Consider the following 24,189-nt stretch of genomic DNA (forward strand, 5'->3'; position numbering starts at 1 on the left):
AAGTTCACCTTTATAATGATACATTAAGTTGTTCCAGGTTTCAAGAAAAAAAGCAATCTTTTTAAAAACAAAAAATACAATGATTTATCACATGTGTTCTCAGTGGGGCAATATTGTCCCCAAAGGGGCAAAAGTTGGTTCTTGGAGGGGAGGGGATGAGAAACCTTGCTCTTCTTATGTATAAAGCATAGATTTAAATACACCATGTAAAGAGATATATAATATTTCTCAGCATTAATATTTCACGGACTTCCGGAGAAGATGGCGGCTTAGTAAGATGCGCGGGTCTTAGTTCCTCCTCCAGAACAGCTACTAGGGAAGTAGAAACGATACAGAACAGCTCCCGGAGCCACGACAGAGACCAAGAAGACAGCATACCCCATTCTGGAACGGCTGACTGGCTGGGAGAACCCACTCCGGTGAGATCGCCGAGGGGCGCGGACTTCCCCGGGCCGGGGCGGCAGGCGGCCGGAGTCCCTCCCTCCCTCCTTCCCGGGCCGGCTGGGAGAATTGGACAGGCGGTTCCCTCAAGCCGTGGCGGCTGGCGTCTCCCTCCCCACTGTGGCCCCCAGACGAGCTGGGAGAATTGGATCGGAGATCCCCAAGCCGCGGAGAACAGCGACCGGGGTCCCTTCCAAACATGTGGCTTCCCGGTCTGGCTGGGAACGGTGGATAGGCACTCCCCCAAGCCGCGGCGGCTGGCGCCCCCCCCGCCACGCGTGGCGCCCCGGGCCGGCTGGGAAATTTGGACAGGCACTCCCCCAAGCCGCAGAGGCCAGCGCCCCCCCCCCCCACCACACTTGGCGCCCCGGGCCAGCTGGGAAATTTGGAGAGGCGCTCCCCCAAGCCACGGAGGCCAGTGACCATCCCCGTGCGCAGATCCCCGGGCCGGCTGGGAGATTCGGATTGGCAATCCCCCAAGCTGCTTCGGCTGGTGACCCCCCCCTACAGCGAGAATTTTCCAAAGTTAAAGGAGCCACAGCATCTTTTACTGGTGGGACCCGCAGACAGATGAGCGCCACGAGCACCACCTACTGGGCAGGATAAGAAAAACAGAGCCCAGAGATTTCACAGAAAAATCTTTCAACCTGATGGATCCAACACCCAGGGAAATCTGATTAAATGCCCAGACGCCAGCAGAAGATAACGGATCATGCTCAGAAAATTGAAGATATGGCCCAGTCAAAGGAACAAACCAATAGTTCAAATGAGATACAGGAGCTGAGACAACTAATGCTGAATATGCGAACAGAAATGGAAAACCTCTTCAAAAACCAAATCGATAAATTGAGGGAGGACTTGAAGAAGACATGGGCTGAACAAAAAGAAGAAATAGAAAAACTGAAAAAACAAATCACAGAACTTATGGGAGTGAAGGACAAAGTAGAAAAGATGGAAAAAACAATGGATACCTACAATGGTAGATTTAAAGAGACAGAAGCTAGAATTAGTGAATTGGAGGATGGAACATCTGAATTCCAAAAAGAAACAGAAACTATAGGGAAAAGAATGGAAAAATTTGAACAGGGGATCAGGGAACTGAATGACAATATGAAGCGCACAAATATACGTGTTGTGGGTGTCCCAGAAGGAGAAGAGAAGGGAAAAGGAGGAGAAAAACTAATGGAAGAAATTATCACTGAAAATTTCCCAACTCTTATGAAAGACCTAAATTTACAGATCCAAGAAGTGCAGCGCACCCCAAAGAGAATAGACCCAAATAGGCGTTCTCCAAGACACTTACTAGTTAGAATGTCAGAGGTCAAAGAGAAAGAGAGGATCTTGAAAGCAGCAAGAGAAAAACAATCTGTCACATACAAGGGAAACCCAATAAGACTATGTGTAGATTTCTCAGCAGAAACCATGGAAGCTAGAAGACAGTGGGATGATATATTTAAATTACTAAAAGAGAAAAACGGCCAACCAAGACTCCTATATCCAGCAAAATTGTCCTTCAAAAATGAAGGAGAAATTAAAACATTTATAGACAAAAAGTCACTGAAAGAATTTGTGACCAAGAGACCAGCTCTGCAAGAAATACTAAAGGGAGCACTAGAGTCAGATACGAAAAGACAGAAGAGAGAGGTATGGAGAAGAGTGTAGAACGAAGAAAAATCAGATATGATATATATAATACAAAAGGCAAAATGTTAGAGGAAAATATTATCCAAACAGTAATAACACTAAATGTTAATGGACTGAATTCCCCAATCAAAAGACATAGATTTGTAGAATGGATTAAAAAACAGGATCCTTCTATATGCTGTCTACAGGAAACACATCTTAGACCCAAAGATAAACATAGGTTGAAAGTGAAAGGTTGGGAAAAGATATTTCATGCAAATAACAACCAGAAAAGAGCAGGAGTGGCTACACTAATATCCAACAAATTAGACTTCAAATGTAAAGCAGTTAAAAGAGACAAAGAAGGACACTATCTACTAATAAAAGGAACAATTAAACAAGAAGATATAACAATCATAAATATTTATGCACCGAACCAGAATGCCCCAAAATATGTGAGGAATACACTGCAAACACTGAAAAGGGAAATAGACTCATATACTATAATAGTTGGAGACTTCAATTCACCACTCTCATCAATGGACAGAACATCTAGACAGAGGATCAATAAAGAAATAGAGAATCTGAATATTACTATATATGAGCTAGACTTAACAGACATTTATAGGACATTACATCCCACAACAGCAGGATACACCTTTTTCTCAAGTGCTCATGGATCATTCTCAAAGATAGACCATATGCTGGGTCACAAAGCAAGTCTTAACAAATTTAAAAAGATTGAAATCATACACAACACTTTCTCGGATCATAAAGGAATGAAATTGGAAATCAATAATAGGCGGAGTGCCAGAAAATTCACAAATACGTGGAGGCTCAACAACACACTCCTAAACAACGAGTGGGTCAAAGAAGAAATTGCTAGAGAAATTAACAAATACCTTGAGGCGAATGAAAATGAAAACACAACATATCAAAACTTATGGGACGCAGCAAAGGCAGTGCTAAGAGGAAAATTTATAGCCCTAAATGCCTTTATCAGAAAAGAAGAAAAGGCAAAAATTCAGGAATTAACTATCCATTTGGAAGAACTGGAGAAAGAACAGCAAACTAATCCCAAAGCAAGCAAAAGGAAAGAAATAACAAAGATTAGAGCAGAAATAAATGAAATTGAAAACAATAGAGAAAATCAATAAGGCCAGAAGTTGGTTCTGTGAGAAAATCAATAAGATTGATGGGCCCTTAGCAAGATTGACAAAAAGAAGAAGAGAGAGGATGCAAATAAATAAGATCAGAAATGGAAGAGGAGACATAACTACTGACCTCACAGAAATAAAGGAGGTAATAACAGGATACTATGAACAACTTTACGCTAATAAATACAATAATTTAGATGAAATGGACGGGTTCCTGGAAAGACATGAACAACGAACTTTGACTCAAGAAGAAATAGATGACCTCAGCAAACCAATCACAAGTAAAGAAATTGAATCAGTCATTCAAAAGCTTCCCAAAAAGAAAAGTCCAGGACCAGACGGCTTCACATTTGAATTCTATCAAACATTCCAGAAAGAATTAGTACAAACTCTCCTCAAACTCTTCAAAAAAATCGAAGCGGAGGGAAAACTACCTAATTCATTCTATGAAACCAACATCACCCTCATACCAAAACCAGGCAAAGATATTACAAAAAAAGGAAACTACAGGCCAATCTCTCTAATGAATATAGATGCAAAAATCCTCAACAAAATCCTAGCAAATCGAATCCAACAACACATTAAAAGAATTATACATCATGACCAAGTAGGATTCATCCCAGGTATGCAAGGATGGTTCAACACGGATGGTTCAACATAAGAAAATCAATTAATGTAATACACCATATCAACAAATCAAAGCAGAAAAATCACATGATCATCTCAATTGATGCAGAGAAGGCATTTGACAAGATTCAACATCCTTTCCTGTTGAAAACACTTCAAAAGATAGGAATACAAGGGAACTTCCTTAAAATGATAGAGGGAATATATGAAAAACCCACAGCTAATATCATCCTCAATGGGGAAAAATTGAAAACTTTCCCCCTAAGATCAGGAACAAGACAAGGATGTCCATTATCACCACTATTATTCAACATCGTGTTGGAGGTTCTAGCCAGAGCAATTAGACAAGAAAAAGAAATACAAGGCATCAAAATTGGAAAGGAAGAAGTAAAACTATCACTGTTTGCAGACGATATGATACTATATGTCGAAAACCCGGAAAAATCCACAACAAAACTACTAGAGCTAATAAATGAGTACAGCAAAGTAGCAGGTTACAAGATCAACATTCAAAAAATCTGTAGCATTTCTATACACTAGCAATGAACAAGCGGAGGGGGAAATCAAGAAACGAATCCCATTTACAATTGCAACTAAAAGAATAAAATACCTAGGAATAAATTTAACTAAAGAGATACAAAAACCTATATAAAGAAAACTACAAAAAACTGCTAAAAGAAATCACAGAAGACCTAAATAGATGGAAGGGCATACCATGTTCATGGATTGGAAGACTAAATATAGTTAAGATGTCAATCCTACCTAAATTGATTTACAGATTCAATGCAATACCAATCAAAATCTCAACAACTTATTTTTCAGAAATAGAAAAACCAATAAGCAAATTTATCTGGAAGGGCAGGGTGCCCCGAATTGCTGAAAGTATCTTGAGGGAAAAAAACGAAGCTGGAGGTCTCACGCTGCCTGACTTTAAGGCATATTATGAAGCCACAGTGGTCAAAACAGCATGGTATTGGCATAAAGATAGATATATCGACCAATGGAATCGAATAGAGTGCTCAGATATAGACCCTCTCAACTATGGACATTTGATCTTTGATAAGGCAGTCAAGCCAACTCACCTGGGACAGAACAGTCTCTTCAATAAATGGTGCCTAGAGAACTGGATATCCATATGCAAAAGAATGAAAGAGGACCCATATCTCACACCCTATACAAAGTTAACTCAAAATGGATCAAAGATCTAAACATTAGGTCTAAGACCATAAAACAGTTAGAGAAAAATGTAGGGAGATATCTTATGAATCTTACAACTGGAGGTGGTTTTATGGACCTTAAACCTAAAACAAGAGCACTGAAGAAAGAAATAAATAAATGGGAGCTCCTCAAAATTAAACACTTTTGTGCATCAAAGAATTTCATCAAGAAAGTAGAAAGACAGCCTACACAATGGGAGACAATATTTGGAAATGACAGATCAGATAAAGGTCTAGTATCCAGAATTTATAAAGAGATTGTCCAACTCAACAACAGAAAGACAGCCAACCCAATTACAAAATGGGAAAAAGACTTGAACAGACACCTCTCAGAAGAGGAAATACAAATGGCCAAAAGGCACATGAAGAGATGCTCAATGTCCCTGGCCATTAGAGAAATGCAAATCAAAACCACAATGAGATATCATCTCACACCCACCAGAATGGCCATTATCAACGAAACAGAAAATGACAAGTGCTGGAGAGGATGCGGAGAAAGAGGCACACTTATCCACTGTTGGTGGGAATGTCAAATGGTGCAACCATTGTGGAAGGCAGTTTGGTGGTTCCTCAAAAAACTGAATATAGAATTGCGATACGACCCAGCAATACCATTGCTAGGTATGTATTCAAAGGACTTAAGGGCAAAGACACAAACGGACATTTGCACACCAATGTGTATAGCAGCGTTATTTACAATTGCAAGAGATGGAAACAGCCAAAATGTCCATCAACAGAGGAGTGGCTAAACAAACTGTGGTATATACATACGATGGAATATTATGCAGCTTTAAGACAGACTAAACTTATGAAGCATGTAATAACATGGATGGACCTAGAGAACATTATGCTGAGTGAGTCTGCCAAAAACTAAAGGACAAATACTGTATGGTCCCACTGATGTGGACCGACATTTGAGAATAAACTTGGAATATGTCATTGGTAACAGAGACCATCAGGAGTTAGAAACAGGGTAAGATAATGGGTAATTGGAGCTGAAGGGATACAGACTGTGCAACAGGACTCGATACAAAAACTCAAAAATGGACAGCACAATAATACCTAATTGTAAAGTAATCATGTTAAAACACTGAATGAAGCTGCATCTGAGCTATAGGTTTTTTTTGTTGTTTGTCTGTTTGTGTCTTTTTTTTTCTTTTTCCTTTTCTTTTTTTTTTACTATTATTATTACTTTTATTTTTTTCTCTATATTAACATTCTATATCTTTTTCTGTTGTTTTGCTAGTTCTTTTCCTAAATCGATGCAAATGTACTAAGAAATGATGATCATGCATCTATGTGATGATGTTAAGAATTACTGATTGCATATGTAGAATGGAATTATTTCTAAAAAAAAAGAAAAAAGAAAAAAATTTCACGGAAAGGGTGATTAAGAAAAAATATCTAGAACAACTCCTTACTGGAGTGATAGAAAAAAAAAAAAAAGGTTGAAAAACACCAATCTAAAACAAGTGGCTAACGGAAAGAAAATGTGTAACGACAAATGTGCCTGATGTAGCATTAGCCCTCTTCCCCCTGCTTCAGTCTTCAGAGCAGCCCATAATACATCATAGCAACTGCAAGGATGGTCTATCAGGCACCAGGCATTACATCCATTTCAGCATCTCTGAGTAACCTTGCCAGGACGAGAAACCAGAAAATAATATGAATGACTTTCCCGACCAAGAATTGAGGATAAACAATAATATTTTAGGAGGATATTTTTGTCTTCCCATAATTTCTTTCTTTCTTTTTCATCTTAACTTATTGAGGTCAGTTTGTCTCGTATTCGGCACACAAGCTGTCAAATATCTCTAGGAATAAAATCTTCCTTTGCTTCCTAACTAGCTATGCAATCTCAGACGTATTAACCTCTCTCAGCCTCAGTTTCCTCATTTCCAAAATGGGCCTAAGAGTCGCAGTGACCATGCAGGACCGTTGCGAGAATTGAATTCTATAATGTATATACCACAACTGGTACAGAGCAGGCACTTAAGCAATATCAGTTTCATCCCTTTTCCCTTTCCTTTGTTTATGTTTTCTTTTCTAAGAGGAAGCATTAGCATACGGAACCTAGCAAAGTATCTTATATTATATATCCTTGATAGCTACTTGTTGAATATTTGGATTTGTTTGTCTTCAGACCTACAGAGAGAGGTTCAGTATCTCTTGGAGAAGATTAAGATTGCCCTTATTGAAGAATATGTATGTATATATTAAAAGGCACAAAGAAAGTTGATTTCTGTATTTTCCTTCATGACAAGCATTATAATTTATGTTTGCATAAACTGTTTTTGTTTTCAAAAGAAAGTGGACAGAATCAGACATTCAGAAAATAATCATTGAACACTTGCAAAGTAAAAATACCTTCACTTAAAACTATGAGGTTTCCTTTAGGGTAGGTGTAAGGGATTCTCCTAGCAATAAGCTCCTGTTTTTTTGCTAATCCCCTTCCCACCCTTGGTATGACATTTTTAAAGAATTCCAATACCTTTTCGTATGACTTTGAGCAAATTTTATCATTCTCAACTTGTGATTCCCCAGTGGTAAGAAATATGTGAAATGTTTTCAAGCATCCTTGGTTTGAAAATAATTTATAAGATTTTTCTTATATTGCTTTATATTTATGATCACCACTCTAGATTTTGGCCAAGTCTGTGTCTTGTGTCAAGTATTTGTTCGATTTGTATCTTCCTTCTTGTCTGCAGATTGCCTCTTAACAATTAATCTCTATGCCTGCAGAGCTGCCTATTGGTATCAAATTGAGCTGGGCTTTCTGTCTTAGAAGTTGCAAGATATCAGGATCTATTTATTATTGATGAGTTGAGGTAATGAGGAAGATTGAGTTGTTGCATTTTGCCAAAAATAATCTTGAACAACCAGAGTAAACATGTAGTCAAAGCATGTAGTACTGTATTCAGAACTAAAAAAAAAAATGTGAATGTGACTCATTGGGGTGGTCCTGAAGGTGAGCAAAATTTCTTTTTTAAATAGAGGTGATCAGGTCAAATCACCTTATTTTAGATGATTTTCAACTTCTGAAAATAAAGAAATAACCTGGTAATTATACAAATAGAATTTTAAAGCAAACCTTATCTGCAGTTATCTAAGAAGAACACTTACATTTTTAAAGCAAGTAAAGCCTGTTTTAAATATCTGGCACTGTGGTAAGTATAGTTTGGAGAGGATTGACAAGAGCAGAGAAGGGGGACAAAAATGAGTCTCAGAGATGGGAATGATGTTTCAAGAAGCAAGAATTGCTGGATTTGTGTTGGGAGGAAGTGAGGAATAAATACAGGCAGGTCAAACGGAGTTGAATTGTGGAGGACTTTGAAAAGCATAATGAATGGTTTAGGCTTAATTGGGGGTGCGGGGGGTGGGGGGGAGAACCTTAAAACCTAGAGTTGAAAGACATTTTGAAGGCTATACAATTCAGTCCCTTGAAAGGATGATTGAGTCACCTCGGCCATCCCATCAAGAGTTGACTAACATCTGCTTTCATGATGGAGATCTAACTACTTTCAAGGCAGCGGTCTCCAGACCACTGAAAGTGCTTTCTTAAAATGAGATTGAATCTGTCTCGTTGTACACTCTTCCCACCAGCTGGTTCTTGTGGGCAAACAGAACATTCCAAATCCCCCCTTCTGCATGGCAGCCCTTTAAATGTTGGAAGACAGCTGTCCTGTTTCCCCTAGTTCCTGATGGTTTATGAGAGGAACAGAAGTGTCATGAATGTGGTGTTTACAAGATTGTCGGTTACTGTTAAGATGCAGGACTCTGAGTGACAGCTGAACTGTACTTTTGGATATTGTGCAGGGATTAGGTTTCATGTGCCTGAAATTGCATTATTCATCCTAAGTTGAATATAGGACAAGTGAGTAAAATTTAAAATATGCTAACTATCTTTTTGCTAATTGTGAAAAATAACATATATACAAAAAAGCAATAAATTTCAAAGCACACTACAATTAGTTATAGAATAGATTTCAGAGTTTGTTTTGGGTTACAGTTCAACAGTTTTAGGTTTTCCCTTCTAGTTGCTCCAAGACACTGGAGACTAAAAGACATATCAATATACTGATTTAGCAGACATGCTCATTTGTTAAATCCTACCTTCTCTGTACAACTCCACCTTCTCCTTTGACCTTCCTCCCAATCTTTAGGGGCATCTGGGCTATGACCGTTCTAACTTTTTCATGTTGGAAGGGGCTGTCAATAATATGGGTTAGGTGGATGGAACTAGTTGATGTTCTGGAGAGGCTGGTCCCTCTGTGTTTCAGGACTTACCTGTCTTAGAAACTCACATAAAGCCCTAGGAGTTCTTTAGGGTTGGCAGGAGTGGTTTTGGTTGGGGTTTGGCAAACCATGATAAATAGCAACATCTAGCTGAAGCTTGGGGAAGAGTAGCCTCCAGAGTAGCTCTCAACTCTATTTGAACTCTCTCAGCCACTGATACCTTATTTGTTACAATTCTTCTCCCCTTTTTGGTCAGGAAGGCATTGTCAATCCCAGGATGCCAGGTTCAGGCTCATCCCTGGGAGTCATATCCCACTTTGCCGAGGAGATTTTACCCCTGGATGTCATGTCACATGTAGGGGTATGCCAACTATTCCAGCAGTTCCCTTCCCTTCCTGTCCTCTCTCCCTTCCTTTCTTCCTTCCTTCCTTTCTTCCTTCTTTCCTCCCTCCCTCCTTCCTTTTCTTCCTTACTTCCTTTTTTTGTTGGTGTTTTCCTTCGTCTCTTTGAGCATATTTAAGATCACTAAAAAAAATTCTTTGTCTGGTATGCCCCAGGTCTGATCCTCTTCACTGATTATTTCTAATGCATAAATCTTCTTTGCATAGGTGCTTCTTTTATGTTTTGCAATCTTTTGTTGCATAAAGGGCATTTTGGTATTTTAATGTGCTACCATTGGAATTTAGACTCTGAGGCATTTACTCCTTAAGCTTGTATCTAGCTCGTGTTTCTTGACACAGCTTTCCTTGAATGATAAGAACTTACTAAAAAAGAACAGAAAACACCTTTCCCAGTCTTTGCAGATCAGCCCATGGGCATGCTCTCCTTCAATATAGCCGCATCAGGAGATGAGAGAACACCCTGAGGCAAAATGTAGGGACTCTCAGGTCTTTTTGGCTCATGCCTCTCATCCCAGTCATGCAGGGGGCTCTAGGATACAAATTTCCTCAATTCCCAAGGAAACAGTGTTTCCTTGTGGTCCACACAGCACTGTATCTCCTACAGCTGGCCCACCATTGCCTAGGATGCTGCAATTTGACTATTCTACAGAATTCTCTGGAAGAGCTCTGTGAGCCACCTCCAGGCACAGGACAAGTTCTGAGAGGGCAAACCTGTGACAGCATGTCCCTGGTTCAGTCTTTCAAGCTACCCACAGACAGACTGACATAGACATACATGCTCCTAGTATGTACACTAATGTTACCCTGCTCCCTCCAGAACCCAGACCAGGGACCTGCCCTGGGAGTGTGGGCTAGCTCTGCGCAGAGGTGAGGGGGTGTGGGGAGGGGCCAGCAAGGGTGCAGGAGAGATGACTGTTTTTCAGGTTGCCCTTATTTTTGGCATTCGCCCTGTTACTGAGATCCTTTTCCTGTTTTCTGGAACTTTGAGACAGATGTTTCTGCCAGTTTTACTTGATGTTCAAAGCTTCTGTGGGAGGAGGGAACCCTAGAGTATTTTACCCCGCCATCTTGAATTGACTCTACCATCATGAAGAGGCAGGCTTCTTCCCTTCCTTTCTTGGTAACACACAAGCCAGTCTCTGCTTGGTAACACGTTCTTTCTCTTCTGTCAGGTCGAATAGCATAATAGAGGAACCACTCAGGCATTGGAGTCAGTCTTGGATTTGAGTTTCAGCTTTACCACTTGCTCAGTGTGAGATGCTGGACAAGTTATTTAGCCTTAAATAGACATTCTTTTTTTATGAAGTGAGAAGAATACCTACCTTATAGAATTGTTATTAAGCATAGAGGGAAAAGATATGTGCAAAGCATCTGAAGAAAGCAGTCACTAAGGGGTAGGTCTTTTTATTATTCTGAAAAGGAAGCAATGAAAAGTGTCTGCCACCAGCAGTGGAAAAATAACCATATAGTATATTGCTGAGAAATAAAAAGTTCTATGAAGAAAAATAAAGCAGATTAGGAAGAGAGAGTGATGGGGAGTTCTGTTTTAGATAGGGTGGTTAGTCATATGTCAGAGATGTTTTGGAAGTTGCATCTCCACCGATACTGGGCTAAATGAGAACTACACATTTTTAAACACTAAATTCTTTAGTTAATGTGAACTCCAAATGCAGCTGAAATTGAGGCCCTGCTCCACATCTGCTGGATTGACAGCTTCTGACATTGTCTCCGAGGACAGGAGACCAGGGACTGTCTGTGTGCTGTGTGAGAACATCTTTAGTAATATGATGATGATAGCACAGACAGGCACACTGGATCAGATGTTTAGAAGACCTGGCATCCAGTTCTGGCTCTGTCAATCACCACTAAGCCAGCCCCCTGCCCTCTCTGGACATCAATTTCATTTTCTGCAAAAAACAGGGATAATAATGGCACCTCAAGGGAATGTTGTGCGGATCAGAATATGCCAATATATTGAAAAATCCTTTTGGAACCATTGAGCTTTTGGTGAATGTAAGATGATGTTAACTGAAACAAAAAAATCTCTTCAGCCATGCAGTTAAAGCCAGTCTCTGCTTGATAGTAGCAAGTTTCTGAGCGTTCTACTGCACCAGATTTTTAGGAATTTTCTTTTGCTCTTGGTTTGGAAACTTGAACTTAACCTCACAGAAGACTTAAGTGAAAAATTGTTCTATGACCACAGTTTTCCTTCAAATGTCTTAGCTAGTGAATGACCTAGCTGGCTATTTTGCAAAAAATACTTCAAAGCCACTAGATAAATATTCAGCCAGTTGTGGTGAAAATATCATAGTGAGGTTTTCTGACTATATATAAAGACAGCATGGGAGTAGAAATAATACACGGTCCCCTTTCATTCAGCCTAGCCTACAGTGCTAAGAAAATATCAATGCAGACAGCCCTCTCCCTGATCCCTAAATGACTACAATTCTCTTTCCCAGAGTGGTTGTGTGGCCGGGTGGAGGGAGAGACTGCATCTAACTGAGCCATAATTGCTTATTGTTCTAATGCCCAGTTGGAGGTATCAATTGTGAAAAAAAAGAAATGTTTTTTTTAACAATATAATTTAATTTAGTCCACATTTATGGATGTACTGTATGCCAGGAGTTGAGCCAAAGAGGCTAAAACAGTAAGATATGAAATTCCCCACCCTTCAAGGAGCTCACAGTCTAGTTGGGAAGACAGAATAGAAGCGCATCATAATAGTCCAATATGATGAGTACAAAAAACCATGCATAAATGCAGAGGCAGTAAAGAGGGACCTGTAGTTCCCATCTGAGGGCTACAGGAAAAGTTTCGTGGAGTGGGGGAAGTATGACATGGGTTTTGAAGACTGACTAGGAGTTTACCTGTCAGAAAAAAGCTTCTTCTGTCTGTCCTCCCGTTTCCACTTGCATTAACTATGTTGGTGAACACCTTTCTCCATAAATACATTGTAAGCATTTGCACTTTTGCACAATGCATGAGTGACCCTATTCCTATGCTTCCTCGCCAGCATTTAGGGTTGTCATTTGTTATTTTAGCCATCCTGATAGATGTGTAGCGATATCACATCGTGGTTTTAAATTGTACTTCCTGATGGTTAATGATGTTGAACATCTTTTTATGTACTCATTTGCCATTCGTATATCCTCTTTGATGAAATGTCTATTCGTGTCTTTTGCCCATTTTCTGATTGTTAGTTATTTTTTTAGCTACTAAATTTTGAGTTCTTATGCATTCTACATATGAATCCTTTGTTAGATATATGGTTTGCAAATATTTTCTCCAAGTCTGTAGTTTGTCTTTTCAATCTCCTCATGTGAGCTTTGCCGAGCAAAAGCTTTAAATCTAATAAGGTACAATTTTTTGCTTTTCCTTTTATGGGTTGTACTAAGAACTCTTTGCCTAACTCTATATTCCAAAGATTTTCTCCTTTTATCCCTAAAGTTTTATATCGTATCATTTTACATTTAAGTCCCTGATCTATTTTAAATTGGTTTTGGTATAGGTAAGGTTTAGGTAAAGATTCATTTTTTGTTTTGGTCCATGTATGTACAATTGTTCCAGCAACACTTGTTGAAAAGTCCACCGTTCCTCCATTGAATTGCTTTTGGATATTTGTCTGAAATCAGTTGAGCATATTTGTGTGGGTCTATTTTTGGGTTTTCAGTTCTATTCCATCAGTCTATGTATCTATCCCTCCAACAGTACCACACTGTATTGATTACGGTAGCTCTATAGTAGTCCTTAATATCGGATAGGATGATTCCTCTCACTTCTGTTTGTCTTCGTTGTTTTAGCTATTCTAGGGTCTATACCTTTACATATAAATTTTAGATTAAGCTTGTTTTTTTTTTTTTTACAAAAAGCTCTTTCTTGGATTTTGATAGAGATTACATTAGACAATCAATTTGGGGATAATTAGCATCTTTACTATGTTGAATCTTCCAATATCATGAAAACTGTATGTCTTTCCATTTATTTAGGTCTTCTTTGATTTCTTTCATCCATATTGTAAGTTTTAGCACGCAGAACCTCTACATGTTTTGTTAATCTTATACCAATGTATTTCATTATCTTTGGGGCAATTGTAAATGGTTTTAGACATTAATTTTTGCCAATTGAATGAGTACAAATTGTTTATCTCATTGTTATTTTGATTTTTATTTCCATAATCACCAAGATATTAAATATTTCTTCATTCATTTGTTGACCAAATATATTTCCTCTTCTCTGAAATGTCTAGTCATGGTTCATTATATATTCTTGTTACTACTTTATTTTTAGTTTTTTTTGTATTGTGCATATCTTCCCTCAGTTGTGTTAACCTTTTATTTTCCTTAAGGGTGCCTTTTTTGATGATTAATTTAAAAATCTTAGTATCACTAAATTGATCAGTATTTTCATTTATAGTCAATTAATTTTGTATCTTACTTCAGGACTGTATAGAATTTATATGTCCAACTCCCAATGACTTGAATGTGCTAAATAAATAGAACATTTTTCTTTGGAAATCAATTTAAAAATGAAATATACTGGTTTCCATATTCCCCTTCTAACTAAGCAGAGAGAAATTGTTCCCATTCTAAGACCCTGTCTAATTGTGTTCAGATAATTAATTAAAAAGCAAAATATCCCCAACAATTTTGGAAGAGAAAGGAAACTACTCTCCCTTTGCAGTGTCTCCTGCAAACTCCCCCCCACCCCCCAAAAACCAAAACAACTGAGAAATGGGTTCTTGAAGCCATATGAGACTTCGCTTTGCCCTGGTTATGTCCAAAAAGCAAATTAAATTCTATTCCAGGCTCCTTGCAGTATTGTTTTAGAAATTTTTTAGTGTGGCTCAGTAGGACTGCCTCTTAAGTTGAAGCTGGCTTTGTGTTTGGTTATTAAAGAAAGACGGTTTAGTTTCCAAAAATATATAATATATAAACATTGAATTGAGCTGTACCATTTTGCTTCCATAACGAGGAGCTGAGTATTTCATTGGCAAATACATTTTTCCCCATCTGGTAAAAGGATCTAGGTGTTCCATGCATATTATGTCTGGAAAAAATCAAGATCCTTTAGGAAAATATGGCTTGGGAGGTGCAGAAACACATATATTAAATTGTCTATCTTAACCTTAGGATTAAATTGCCTACCTTAACCTTAGGAATTCAGCTATTTTTTTCAGACAAAATATTTTCAATTTACTTATACACCCTTCTGTATTTAGGTTTTCGTTACATGGAATATATTTCGGATATTGTTTTATTGTCATTTTAATATTAAAATAAACTAAACAGGTATATTCTGGGCCAGCAAGAAGTTGAAGTGGACACAAAGAAATGCACGCATGCACACACACACACAACACACGCACACACACACTTCATGATCTTCGGCCCTGCTATTAAAGCTCAGCAATGTTAACAGTCCTTTTGGAAGCTTGAACCAGAGGGTGAAGCAGTAATACTAAAAGTGCTGATAATACCATGTAAAATTTAAGAGTTCTTGAAACACTTCAAGAAGATTGCTATGTCTTGGCATTATGTGAATGGAAGTGGTGGTTTTTACCTGATCAGCCCAGAAGCTGTCCTATATCAGACAAGCCCCTACTTTCTTGCAGACTCTGCCAGTTGCCCTTTGCTTGTTTCTTAGCATCACTGTGAGTGCAGAAAGCTTAGGGCAGTTCCACTCTAGCCACTGGGCACCTTTTTTGGGTCCTCATCCTAAGACCTAAGCCAATCATTAAAAAAGTCAATTGCTGAAATGACTTTAAAGGAAATCCTATTGTTATATAGATGTGATATATAAAAAAACTTGAATTTGGAGAAACTCTTGGGCCCTTTTTCAATTTTCATGTTGCAAAGACCCTTCCTCCTTTAGCAAAGTTCTGTGTACCTTTCTTGATTAACTGCATGGATCTGACTTTTCCTTGATTTGGGAAGCACATATTTCTCTTCTTCAATCATTTTCTCCAGCATAGAGTTATCGGAAAATGAGAGGCACCTCTCTGCTTCGTGGAAATCTTTCTAACTCCACATCTAACCTCTATTGGTGCTGCAAAGACCTTCCCTGGAAAGAAACTGCAGGCTAAACCCGAAGATGGAGGATTTTGCAGTGAGACTACTTTGTAAACTACGCAGGTGGCTTGAGTTACCAGTATGATGCGGACCTGCCAGTATTTTGCTAACTATTTCCAGAACACTGGCTCTGTTACCCACTGTTACCACAATTTTCTCCCAGTAAAAATGTGTTCAGGGGAAGGGTTGTAAAAATATGGCTGCTTTAATGGGGACTTTATTGTATTCTTAGCACCAAGCTATCTGAAAGACATTAAATAGATTTACTTTTTTAAAAAATGCAAACAATAACTCTGCTTTTCGGGTTTGTGCTTTTGCAGAAGTGAAATTTGTCTGTAAAACTCCAGCGATTGCCGATATTGTAATCCTTGTCGATGGTTCATGGAGCATTGGAAGATTCAACTTCAGACTGGTTCGACTTTTCTTGGAAAATCTGGTGACAGCCTTCAATGTGGGCTCAGAGAAGACACGAATTGGTATGTATTCTGTTATTAATAACAGCCACCAGCTTTCAGTGGAGAACTGCTCAGAAGCTTTTAAAGAAATTTTTAAAACTTTTTACAAAATGACTTTTGGAACTGCAGAATCAACTGAACTTGATGGTCCCAAAAGCACATGCTTTGATCAATAAATATTTATTCCTACTAATTTTTGCTATGACAGTGTCATTTACTTAATTATTGGACAAATTTTAATTTTCTGAAGTCAAAATCTCCATTACCTAATATTAATAAACATTAGAACTTTTACAATTACAGTTGGTTTAAGAAATTATCCTTTGCTACATCCAGCAAAACGCTGAACTAGGAAAATTGGAAATAGGTTTGTAGTACAAAATAATCTTTCACAAATTAATTTTAGCCAAGATAAAAAGCAAAAAATGAGTTGTATCTTTCAGAAATGTATTCACTTTATTATATAACATCCATAGATTAACTTAAAAAAATTTCTCCCTTTAAAAAAATTATTGTAGTGCTATATTTTTATGTATATATACAATTCAAAATTTCCAATCTTAACCACTTTCAAGTGAATAATTCGGTGTTATTAATTACATTCACAATATTATGTTGCCGTCACCAACATCCAATACGCAAACTTTTCATCACCTGAGATAGAAGCTGTGCATCCATTAAGCAGTAAGTCCTCATTCCCCTCATCCCTGGGCCCCTGATAACCTATAATTAACTATGCCTGCGTGAATTTTCTTATAAGCTAGGTAAACAATATTTGTCGTTTTGTGTCTGGCTTGTGTCACTCAATATGATATCATCAAGGTTCAGCCATGCTGTAGCATGTATCAGAGCTTCATTCCTTCTTACAGCTGAATAATATGCCATTATGTATACACACTACATTTTATTTATCCATTCATCCACTGGTAGACACTTGAATTGCATCCACCTTTTGGTAATTGAGAAAATGCTGCCAAGAACATTGCTGTGCTACTATCTGTTCGAATCCCTGCTTTCAGTTCTTTTGAAATCCCACCTAGAAGTGGGATTGCTGCATCATATGGTAATTCTATGTACAGCTTTCTGAGGAACCGCCAAACTTTTATCCACAGTAACTGCACCCATTTTATAATCCCATCAACAATGCATAAGAGTTCCAATTTCTCTGCATCCTTCCCACCCCTTTGCTTGTTTTCTTTAGTAATAGCCATCCTAGTGGATGAGATGTGGTATCTCATTGCGATTTTAATTGTATTTCTCTGATGTTGCGCATCTTGTCATGTGTTTAGTCATAACTTAACCTTTAAGCAGCCATTAAGGAAAATAATTTCTTTGAGGAGTAAATGAATAAATCTGGATCTTTTATCTACAAGCACAATTAGTCTTTTATTTTAAATGCCAAATACCTAATTGAGTGTTCATTTGTAGATGGCTAGAAAACATGTATCTCTCCTGCCCCCACAAGTGTCCAAAGTAATTCCCTCTATTTGTGTCAGGAATTCTTTCTGAAAGCACATAGCCAGGCAGAGAAAAATATATTTTGAAGAAATATTCTCATGCGCTTCATGAGTCTGGTTTCTTGACTAGTTCTCTAGATTTCTGAGTAACCCATCACTTCTGGGTGGGTGCTCTTGTCTTTCTTTTCCAGGTCTTGCACAGTATAGTGGTGACCCCAGGATAGAGTGGCATTTGAATGCCTTTAGCACGAAAGCAGAGGTGATTGAAGCTGTCCGAAACTTACCGTACAAGGGGGGAAACACGCTAACAGGTATGCTCTGCTCAGTCCACATTCTTAACAATATATCTTGCTGGAGAATGTTTTTTATTATTTTTCTGTACTGTAATATAATATTTTAAAAATAAACTAGCACTTAAAAATTTTATATTTCTCTTTTCTCAAAACTCAGAATTAAAGTTAAAGCCAAATGTCTCTTTCCCTCTGTAATACGAGTGTAGTGTTCCAGGCAGAGCTTGGTTGGCTGAGAAGTCAATCCTTGAGGCTGCAACCTCCAGCAGCTGTCTTAACCTTTGTCAGTTCATTTTCCTCTCTTTTCTTCTCTAGCCATTCTGACCTTTAAATAAAAACAAATTTGTACCTTATTTTCAAAGAAAGGGTTTTCTATTATTCTGACTCATGAAAATATTTAAGGACGTTTGGCTAACCAGTTTTTTAATGAGCAAGGAGTGTGAGAACAGTTAGATTTTAACTTTCCAGGGCACACACCACAAAGGGGTTTAACCTTAGTAAATGCTATTTCCTTTCAAAAGCACACAGTGTTCAGGCTAAGTAATACAGATGCTGTCATTGATTTTTAAGAAAACCATTAAAATACTGATAACTGTGTTGCCAATTTGAGGCATAATCTAGTAGATATTTTTGGTAATATGGTAAAAATTTACTGAGCACAAAATGACAATATTTCTTATTTTTACTGGATAGAAACTGTTACACTTAAAAGGCAGGAGTTCAATTATCACTTTAGATCTTACCCCACTCACTCTAAAAAAAATAGGGAGAGAACATTGTTGCTTCTTTATCATGAACAAAGTTAAAATTGTAGTGATAATATTCTAGGACAGTATGGGCTATTCTAGCTTCATTCCAAATGATAAAGTTTTAGGCTTTCTTGTTCATAGTAAGTTCTATAATGTCTGTTGGATATGAATTCAATCTTATTTATAAATGCTAGTTTCTGAGATGATGTGATATTAAATCATTTTTTATTACTTCTATTATTTCATCAAATCTGTCAAGGAAAAACTCATAAAAAATGGAGGTTCACATCTAATGAAAGCTCTTTTAGCTCAAGAAGTTGCCCTTCTATGGTTACGTCTTACAGAACCTGGTAGGCTTTTATTAGAGATGATTGGCTTGTGTTTATTTTTCTTTTTTGCCTCTCAGGTCTTGCCTTGAACTACATTTTGGAAAATAGCTTTAAACCAGAAGCAGGAGCAAGGTCTGGAGTATCCAAAATTGGCATTTTAATCACAGATGGAAAATCCCAAGATGATATTATTCCACCATCCAGAAACCTTCGTGAGTCTGGCATCGAACTGTTTGCCATAGGTATGTGTCATTTATGGCCTTTTCTCAACAAGGGGCATAGATGTACAATCACTTAAAAGAGTACGTAATGCAAAGAGCACTTCACTGGAAACCAGGAGATACACGCACAGCGCTACCACCCTAGCCATGGGATCTTCCCTACATATAAAATGCAAGTGATCACAACTATTCCATCATGTGACACACTTACATAAAATGTTGTGAAAAGCATAAAGCGGCATGCAAAGGTTAAATATATGTTTTCTTAACTTTTAATTACTCAGAACTATTTCTTTAGGATCACCCTACAGCTGTCTAATATAAGCAGTTTAGAGAGTCTCTGGTATTTGTGAGAGAAACCAACTTAATATTTTCAATGAATTAACATCTTGCAGCTATTTAAAGAAAACACAAAGTTCTAGATATGCAGTACTGTTTCTTTGAAATAAACTCTTTGTAAGGTATCATTCCTGTGCAGAGGGATATATGTGGCATACATTCAGGATAACTGAAAAATATTCAGATGATGAGATTTTGTACTTGTTTAAATGTTTACATTTTCTTTGGCAGTAAGAAAGTCTTCTATGTAATAGAAGCCAACAGGCTTTCACAGTGGGAAAAAAACCTGATTCCCAAGCAACACTGAAATACAAATTAAAATGTCACAGCAAATTTTGCAAAAGACTTTTAAAATTGATGATTATTAATGGTCCATTTCATTATGCTATGCATATTTAACTCCCCATGTTATCAGTCTTCAATACTATTAAAATGCACCCCTCTCTATGAATTTACCAAAAATATGATTTTATCTTCTATTTGCAAACTGTCCTTGAGATGTTTCTTCTATCAGAAGAGAATATGCTCTACCATGGAGTTATGTACCAATTAGGAGACATATACCAGGTATCAATATAAAAAGATGCAGGTGTCAGAATCCACCTGCCATGCCTTGTTCTAGTTTCACTAAATTGTAATATCCTAAGAAGAGGAGCCTATGAATCTGTATATTAAAAATGTACCCAGATGACTTTGCAGTCCAGGTTGAAAACTACTGGTAAACCCACTGGAATATCTCCTCGTGTATGTTGTGCAAATTTCTCTCCTTATTAGAGAAAGTGCCCCCAAATTTTCCAGTTTGTGCATTTTATTTCATAAGAGCAAGTTTCAATCAGTCATTTTATTGGAATTTATTCTCTGCTGGTTTCTACCCAAGTACTGTATGAGAATAGCTACAGAAGCATGGAGAGGTGGCTGTAGAAATAATATTTTTCCCTCTCTTTCCTTTTCCTTACCCCTGCAGCATCTCTAGATAGTGGATTCTTGGATGGCAAGTGTGTGTCTTCATTTTTCATTCCCAGAATCTAACTCAGTGCTTGACACTTAATAAGTGTCCAATAGTTGGTTGTTTAATGAACATTTATTAAGGGTTATAATATATTTTTATTTTAAAAGGTTATGGAACACAGCATGAAAAATCAAAATGCTTATAAAAGATATACGTAAGAGAGAGATATTATTATTATTATTCAAATAAATGAAGTGTATTATGCTATAGTAAAAGCCATTTTAAAATACTGACTAGTAAAGGTTATTTGTTCTATTCACAGAGGAAAGAACAAAAGAAATTCAGGAAAAAAAAATTAAGAATATGTTGTCGTGTGGGTTGGGTGGTATATCTTGGACATATGCTGGAGCCTGCTCATACCAGTTCTCAAGAACCATTCTATGAAATCTCTTCCAAGCCCGTATTCTGTGACCTCACAATTGGTAGTTTGAAAACAGCCATAGTGGAGTTATTTATACCAAGGGAATTGGCAGACACTACAAATCAAAGCAGAAAGCTGATTGCTAAGCATTTACCAGCATATCACAGAAGACCTATAGGCAATAAAGTAAAGATTTTAACCATATGGCAACTTCAGTCCCAGAGATAAATGTCGAGGTGGTCCTAGGAACTGATTCAAATTTGCTTGGTATTACTATTTCTCACCCTGAAACTTAAAGAGAGAGAAAAGATCCTCTGAGCCACTCCTAGATTTGATACTCAGAATGTGCTTTATAGAAAGTCTCATTCTAGGAGCATTTCAGTATTTGCTGTGTGCCATGTATTGTGCTGGGACAGAAAAATGAGCAAGGCAAAATCTTTGTAAAACAAATACCTTCTAATTCACAGTGACTATTTTCTCTCTTTTTCATGCAGTTTGCAACAGTAAAATTATTTTATTTGGCAAGGAGGAGAGAGATTTGGCAAGGGGGAGAGAGACAGACTATTTCCTAGAATAGTCTCATGTGAATCCAAATTTATGACTGGTTTTAACCAGATGCTGTGAAAAGTATCATTGCTTCTAGCTTCAGCACACACTCAATGTTATATTGTTAGTGTGGGCACAGATCAAAATGAACACTTTAGAAGCTATTGTAAAAGTCCTTTAGGCAAGAAATGTCATAGGTACATAATGTCTTTGTCCAACAAAGGAAATCCCTGCAGAGGATTTAAACTGATGAAATAATTTACGTGTGCACTTTTTAAAAATGTGAACTAATTTATTTCAGTTTAGTTCTATTTATATTTCCAATTTCTTGATTTTGCTTTATGTAAGACATATATAAACATACATCTTTGTTGACTAAAAGACTAAGTTAAAAGAAAAAATGAGTTTTCTAAAGTATTTACTTGTTTTCTAAGCCTCTGATACATTTTATTCTTGCCTAAGATCAGTGCAGAAATTTATCATTTAGGTGCATATTTATTAAGCTTTAGTATAAAATTTAAGATATTAAATGATTAATTTATTGAAAACAGAATATGTCTTTCAGATGCCTGAACCACCTTCTTAATTTATGTGTTCACCCTTCATTCATTGGTCTTGTTAATAATTAATAGATAAGTTTTTATGAAAAACTTTGAAAGTGCACCTAGATGAGATCTGAACTTTTTCTGTAGAAATTACCTGAGAATCGGCAGGATTTCTGATTTTATAATCACATAATAACAAAGCCAGTGCTTTGTTATTCAGTATTTTGGAGGTTGGAAGATAAATTAATCCGCATAGCCAAGCATCTAAGAAGTAACTCTGCCCTAAGTAATTGCTTTTCCTTGCTTCAGTAGTTCATCTTTTAACACCCTTGGGTGATTGAAATGACAGGGATTAACAAAGAAATCCTCCTTATTTGGTGAAGCCTGGGAAAAGAAATCTAAATTCACACCTGTGTACCCCAGCCCTATGCTTCCCCTTTTGTATCTCTCATTTCCCTGATAAACGTTCACTCATTTTAGTGCCCTCCTTCTGAGAGGCAGTAAAAGCATAGGACTTTGGATAGGGTCCCAGGGTAGAATTCCATCTGTCAACTAACTGGCTGTGTATCCCTGAGCAAGTTAATTAACCTTCCTCTGCATCCATTTTCTCACCTGTAAAATGGGGGAAACATTACTGCAAACATATAAGATCTGTTGGGCAGAATAAGTATGCTAATACATGCAGAACACTGAGACTGGAGTGTTAGCTCCCCTGCTGTGAGAGTCATCAAGTTGCCTAGAGGGCCAAAGCTTTTCTGTCTTTATTCCCTACTATATTCCAGACACCCAATGTTGTCCTTGACCTGCAGTGCACTTCAATGAAGACTATGAAAACCAAGGAGCTTCCTTGTTTGTGTTAGCAAAATTGCAGTGGATACTTGCTGGGAAATTGTATTTGACTGTGTCCCCTAATTCTTTCCCCCTGTTTTTTCTTCGGCTTAATGCTAGAAACACACACACACTCACACACCTTCTCAGCTTATTTTTGTAGAAATTTAAATCTGAACCTTTGGCAATTTAGAACACTGGTTTAATTACTGTTGCTCCTGCAATACTCATGCAAGACAGAAATTAGTTTCATCAAGTCATCTTCCTCTCGAGAGGTACTGAACAAAATTAAGATCTTATCACTTTAAAGTGATTGTGATGGTGACTTTTAAAACTTAATCCAACCTGATGTTGCCTCTTTAGAGTAGGTGTTTTGATTTGCAGTGGAGGCTGACTGGTTCAGGTCAGGCTCGCTGCAGTTGCTCTTTTAAGTGGGGCATAAATGACACGGGATCCCTCCTGTTGTCCTCAACGCAAGGGGTGAAGAATGCGGATGTGAATGAGCTGCGGGAGATCGCGTCCGAGCCCGACAGCACTCACGTGTACAATGTCGCCGAATTTGACCTGATGCACACTGTTGTGGAGAGTCTGACAAGGACCGTCTGCTCCAGGGTGGAAGAACAGGACAAGGAAATCAAAGGTAAAACCAAAAACAGAGAGCAGTGGGTCTGTGGATGGTCACGTTACTGGACACAGAAGTCTGTCGTCGATTATGAAGATTCTTGGTGTTTGCATGTTGACTTCTAAATAGAGTCCTTTAACCCCAAGCCCTGTTATACCAAAGTAGAAAAGGGAGTATATTAGCAGGTTTTGTGGGGGCGAGGAGGGGATACATTGACCTTAGATGATTGTCTCCATGTTGTTACATTTAGCACATCATGGTCTGTTATCTCCGTGTTGCTCCAATTGGGTAATTGGGAATTTCTGTTGTTCTGTCTTCACCTTCACCAACTCTTTCCTCTGTCCTCTCCATTCTGCTTTTGAACCTATCAGATGATTTTTTAATTTCAATTATTGTATTTTTCATTTCTAAGATTTCCATTTGGCTCTCCTTTACAGGTTCTACTTCTTTTCTGAGACTTTTATTTCTTTCTGATACTGTCTATTTCTCTCTTTTGTCTTCAACTGTGTTTGCAATTGCTCATCGAAGCATTTTTATGATGGCTGTGCCTTCTGATTTAGCTGGCTTCCTTTGAAACCACTCTGTCAGGGGAAGGGGATATGATGCGTCATTACTGCCAGTTGGGGGCAGAAGTCCAATTTTCCCATTTGGTCTCCTTTGACACCCCT

The 24,189-nt window shown here is 37.8% G+C and overlaps 1 protein-coding gene across 4 annotated transcripts in view; it reads left to right on the forward strand.

The window, feature by feature from the left end:
• The window catches only part of COL14A1 (collagen type XIV alpha 1 chain), a 219,066-nt gene that overhangs the window by 46,140 nt on the left and 148,737 nt on the right, over nt 1–24,189 (forward strand). For all 4 annotated transcript variants that reach the window (XM_077167556.1, XM_077167558.1, XM_077167557.1 and 1 more), the window contains exons 6-9: nt 16,091–16,246; nt 17,874–17,993; nt 19,128–19,292; nt 23,378–23,539. In XM_077167556.1, the coding sequence (XP_077023671.1) occupies nt 16,091–16,246; nt 17,874–17,993; nt 19,128–19,292; nt 23,378–23,539 (603 nt within the window). The remainder of the gene's footprint in view (nt 1–16,090; nt 16,247–17,873; nt 17,994–19,127; nt 19,293–23,377; nt 23,540–24,189) is intronic.

The sequence above is a fragment of the Tamandua tetradactyla genome, chromosome 6 (assembly GCF_023851605.1).
Source record: "Tamandua tetradactyla isolate mTamTet1 chromosome 6, mTamTet1.pri, whole genome shotgun sequence".
NCBI classification, from domain to species: domain Eukaryota; kingdom Metazoa; phylum Chordata; class Mammalia; order Pilosa; family Myrmecophagidae; genus Tamandua; species Tamandua tetradactyla.